This window comes from Phalaenopsis equestris, unplaced genomic scaffold, assembly GCF_001263595.1.
Source record: "Phalaenopsis equestris unplaced genomic scaffold, ASM126359v1 Scaffold212195, whole genome shotgun sequence".
NCBI classification, from domain to species: Eukaryota; Viridiplantae; Streptophyta; class Magnoliopsida; order Asparagales; family Orchidaceae; genus Phalaenopsis; species Phalaenopsis equestris.
Window position 1 is genome coordinate 42,127 of NW_018231140.1, and position 5,668 is coordinate 47,794.

Consider the following 5,668-nt stretch of genomic DNA (forward strand, 5'->3'; position numbering starts at 1 on the left):
ATTAATTACTATGAATTGGTATGACAAATTATAGTCATTCTCAAAATGAATAAGAACTTAGAACTCTTAGACTTGACTACTAGATATTCTTACATTTATTGAAAATTTTTCTAAAGTTTCACTATTGCTTTTATAGAACAAAAACTATAGAAATTTTTAAGTAAAGCTCACTACCATAAGTTATAACTTCTTATATCGTAAAAAAAGTTACTTGAAGACAAGTAACGTTTAAGTTTGGCGGAATTGATCCACCAAATATTACCTGATTTTAGTGTACATTTCATGCTCATTTTATGCATATTTTTTATGATAAACTTTAAAGGAAGGTGTTTCGTATGTTTTTGGTTTTAAGTGCATGGAATGGACATCTATATAAAATGAGAACAAAATGAAGCAAAAATGGAAGATTTTGAATGGCGCCATAGTGCCACATTTGGCGCCATAAAACCAGGTATCGAGCAGGATATGCGCTATAGCGCCAGTAACCAACTTTCTAGAATATTCATTGAATTTGGGTGAATTTTGAATGGTGCTTGAAATGACCCTTGGGGATTTTTAGTTATATATTAATAGGGCCAAATTCTGGACGAAAAAGAGTCTTTTTAGGGGGTTTGTTGGAGAGGACTTCTTGAAGGTTTTAGTGTGTGTGAGTGAGGGTCTTTGTTTTGTGTAAGAATTTAGAGATTGCTTCAAGGAAAATTTAGGATTTGCTTGGGGAGAAGACTTAAAGATAAGTATCTTGTATTTGTGTTTAATTTTCTGTTGTAAGACTTAGCTTTCAATACAAATCATGTGTTTTTATTTTATCTACATAAATTCTGAGTAGTTCTCTTTCTTTCTCCTTGTATTTGGGAATTAATCTTGTGGGGTGAGAATAATTTAAAAATTTATTTTTATTTTAAAACATTGTGATTGTATTTTCACCGGTTCTTCATTGACTTTGCAAACTGGTCATTTTCACCTAGAATTCTTCATTGCTAGTTTTTTTTAAACTTTGTTCTTATTTTCTACCTAAATTTAGCATTAAACTGTTACCAACATTTCAATAATGTTCTCCTATCATATTTATCTGCAATTTAGAAAAAAGTTTTTCAAGTCAATAATAAGAATTTTTGCTTTCCACGTAAGATCGATACTGGGGTTTTTAAGAAAAATCTTATATTACTTGAAACGATACATATACTTGCATAGTACATCTAGTGTGAAGGTTTGTTATCTATTTTCAAAATTATTTCATTCACCCTAGCCGCTAAATATAATTTGCGCCAAGTTTTTGATAATTTTAAGAAATATAAATATTAATGTAATTGTGGATCAAGTCACTCTCCCACTTTCTCCTTTCCTTCCTGCGTGATTGGGATAGGGTTTTAAACAATATCGTTAGCCCTCACCACATTAAAATACAAGGGCCACAAAATTACAATATTAATCCCCTCACTCTACGCAAAAGCATATTCATCACCATTAGCCCAAATATCTTCTAGAAGTTCATGTTGAGGAGGTTGTTTAATCTGGGTGGGTGCAACTATTTGATATTGTTGCTAATCCACCCTTACGGAGCTCTTAGGAGAAGAAGCTTCTGGAATTATTTTGGCCAAATTCACCTCAACACGCGCCACCTTTAATGATTCATTAGAAAGATCAATCGAGATACATCTCAAAACCACATAATTGGATGAAGCAAAGCTAACCCATTTTTGATTTTACCTTGTCAGTCACAAAAGTTCGATAACCAAGACTCATTGCCTCAACCAAGGAAGCATAGTTGATAGTATTCTTATAAAGGAAAATCTCCTTATTCAAGATAAAATCAAGATCCTCTCCTTATAAATCATCTTATTAATACCTTAAGCTCTCCTTTTCCTCTACATCATGGGGCTCAATAGAGAGTTTTGTTAAAAGGACAACTTGCTTCTCAACCATCTTATGTTGACATCTAGCAAAGACAAAACGCAAAGGAAAAGGCTAACAGGAAACTCTTAGAATGGTCATTTGTCTATATTAATAAATGCTCATAATGTTATAATATATGAAGTCATATTGACTCAAATTAACTCTATATAATGTTATCATTGGTTTGAATAACATTTAAAATTTTCTTATCATTTTAAGAAAATTAAAAAGTAAATGTACCAAGAATGTAAACAATATTTAAAATAATTGAAATTCACTTTACGTCAACTCAACCAATTAAGAGAAATTAGCCGCAATATTGAACAATGAGAATAAATTCAATTCTATTAACGATTACTCCCTCAATTCTAAGGTAAATTAAGGGTCTATTTGGGGAAGCTGTAACCGTTTGAATAAACAATTCTAAAACTGTTGTAGAAAAAATTGTTGTTCAAAAAGTTTCATTAGCTATTACAAATTTACTTTAATTTCAAAAAATTAGACAACAATTTTTTTGCAGTCACAACACATTGATAGATTAGGTTGAAAAAGAATAATTTTCCACAACTTTTTAAAATATGGCTAGAAAAAAATTCCCCAAACATTGTGGTGGTCTAAAAAGCAACGCAACAAAAAAATTGTGCCAAACATACCCTAAGTCCCCATCATCACATAGAGCTTACCCTTTATTGGACCTAATGACAGAGCGCCTATTACTCACCTGCTTACTTAGCCCTAGAGACTGATTGGGCAAATCAATACAAAGCATTCAATATCATACATGCCCAGGCTAAAGCGAATAAAGTTGACAACAACTTCAAACAATCCCACTCCCAATTGGAAATTATATATTAAAGCATATCTATTGCAAAAAAAACCTATAGCTAACAAATCATCCTTATTTCTATACTCCATGATTCAGAATTTTTTTCTTAAATGTTACTTAAAAATTTACTTAATGCCCATCAATAAATAAAAATTAAAAGGCAAGCCCAAGGCATAGCGTTTTGTCCCATATTCTCTCTCACACACAAATCTTTGCAGTCAAATCCAATTGTGGCCCACAAAATTTTTTATTCAACAATTTTGACTAAAAAACAGACAAAATTCAAGCTATTATTCAGTTTTGGGTACTCTTATCAACACTAATCCTAGCAAGGGTAACAACTTCCTCTTTGATCATACACTACTGGCATTGCTTCACCCTATACTCGGCTGACAGACATTACAAATTTGCTGCTCCTATTCCAGTTGATGACTTTCCTGTCGATCAAAGCATGCAAACTACAATACGGCATCTCCTTGTCGAAGTGGAATGATTCGAGTACAACATTTGGCAAAGCTAAAGAAGCAACAATCAGGAAATAATCTTTGCAAAAAACATTGAAGCTGATAGCCATATCTCAAAACTATGAAGACGAGAAAATGGTCCTGAATAAATACAACTTAAAAAAACAAAAGTTTTGAATACTTGCATCATATAAAATTTCATCTCATAAAACTCACAACCCAATTAAAAAAGAAATGCATAGCCAGCAAGTAAAAGCAACTCTGACCAGAAGTGGGGGCAAAGATACATATTTAAATGCAATTCCCCCACGCAAAACCAACACATTTTTAATAGATTATTTCGTGCGAAAAACACATGCATGGTGTAGAACTTTAGATGCAATCCCATGACGAAGAGTACAATAATCCATCAAAGCAAATGAAAAGGACAAGCACAACACAATACTTAAAATCCCTGTTCAATGAGATAATCCCCAAGCCTTTCCACAATCACATTGCACTGCCCTGGAGCCATCGGCTCATCATAAATGCCAATTATCAGAGCAAGATTTGTTTTCTTGATAGTAATGCCTCCAGAACCCTACAAACAAATGATGGGTCACAGGAACGAAACGAATGAAAAATATACTCTTTTGAAGATGGTTGCATTTAAAAACTCAAAACTTGGGACATTAACCAAATGCAAATTTAGGTGACCATGAAAAAAGAACTATAGTTACTAACAATTGTCAACTGTTTCTACATCCCGATCACATCACTCCCTATGGAATGAAAATAATGAATCAATGATTGCATGTTTTGTGTTGAGGGTTATTACTTTATTTAAATGAGATATGAAATTATTTCTTTTCTCCACAGGCAACTAAATTATTCAAATATAGAAATGGTAAAAGAAGATTTAATCCTGAATGGTCAATTACCATTCCTAGCATTCGTACTGCTATCTTTCTAAAAAGCTCCAATAGAAACCCTAAGTATTAATATTTCTCAAAAACTTGTTCAATCACACGTGCACTAAATACACATCAATATAATTTTTAAAAATCAACATGAATAACACACTAAAATTAATTTCATCTTGATATTTTTTTACTTCCAAAATGAAAGTTAAAATTAAATAAATAGACATACACTTCTATTATTTTTTATGTGAATGTTATTAATGTTTCAATAATGCTTTAATTTTTAATAATGATGTCCAAATTGTTTAAAAAAATAAAAAATGAATAACATTAACAAATCATGAAATTGGCCAACTTTTATCATTATGTAACACCAAAGACGAAATAATAACTCACTAAATACTAATAACTAATAATCTGGAGGCATATTTTCATGAGTATTATTTAAGCATCCTTTGATGGATTGAAACTTTTTGATTATAAGCTTCTCAATTATTTTGGAAATCAAAATAGGACATATTTCATGAGTATTATTTAAACATCCTTTGATGGATTGAAACTTCTTGGTTATAAGCTTCAATCATTTTGGATATTAAAATAGGACATATTTCATAAGTATTATTTAAACATCCTTTGATGGATTGAAACTTCTTGGTTATAAGCTTCAATCATTTTGGATATTAAAATAGGACATATTTCATAAGTATTAGTTGTATAACTCGTAGAATAAAAAAAACATAGGGATGAAAATTTTAAAATATATGCCTTGCAAATATAAGCCATCCTTGCATAAATAACAATGTTTGGAAGAAAGAAAAAATTATGGAGGGAGCAAAATTGTAAGACAGTTACCCTTACAAAACAGGAATATTAAATTATTAAATATTAAAAGAAATATTTTATAGATTATTTAATTTTATTAGATTTTGATTATCCCTTTTTAGTTTAAGGAAAAAAAAGCCCCATCAGAAAAAATTTTGATGTATTAAGTGGAATAGTCATTTAACAATAATTATTTCATTAGGTGTTTTATTGAAATAATTTAAATATTTCTATGTTGTCTTCACCTTTTCATTGCTTTATCGTTTTCCCTCTCTGGCACTTTCTGTTGTGTTTGTGTGTGTGGTCAAGGTTGCCTCTGTGCAGGAAAGAGGATAGAGAGAGAAACTCACAGAGAAAAAGTCACTTCTAAGTGCTGGGATGGTGACAGGTAAAAATACATAATTTGAGGGATAAACTTGATTTCATTAGGCAACGTCCTTTATTATTTCTTATCACAACTTTTATACTGCAAGATTAATAATTAATAGAGGCTCATGACCAAAGGAGGATGCATTAAACAGCTGCAATAAGAATATTTTGGAAAGATAAAAATATTTAAATTTTAATAGTTTTAATAATAAATAATGAAAATAATATTCATCTTAAGGATGAATAATTAAAATAAGATCGTATTAAAACAAATAAGATAATATCTTAAAAGAGCTCAAATATTAGATAGTTGAAATCATGTAGTGCTAAAGAAAAAAGATGACAAATCTGAAATATGCACTTCTGCAAGTGTATATGTTGAGGAATATATA

General features: G+C 30.6%; 1 protein-coding gene across 1 annotated transcript in view; it reads right to left on the bottom strand.

Moving 5' to 3' along the window:
• Positions 1–3,319: 3,319 nt before the first annotated feature.
• Positions 3,320–5,668, bottom strand: part of LOC110036886 (profilin-3) — a 23,382-nt gene continuing 21,033 nt past the window's right edge. The window contains exon 3 of the mRNA XM_020741439.1: positions 3,320–3,763. Coding sequence (XP_020597098.1) covers positions 3,629–3,763 — 135 coding nt within the window. The 3' untranslated portion in view covers positions 3,320–3,628. The remainder of the gene's footprint in view (positions 3,764–5,668) is intronic.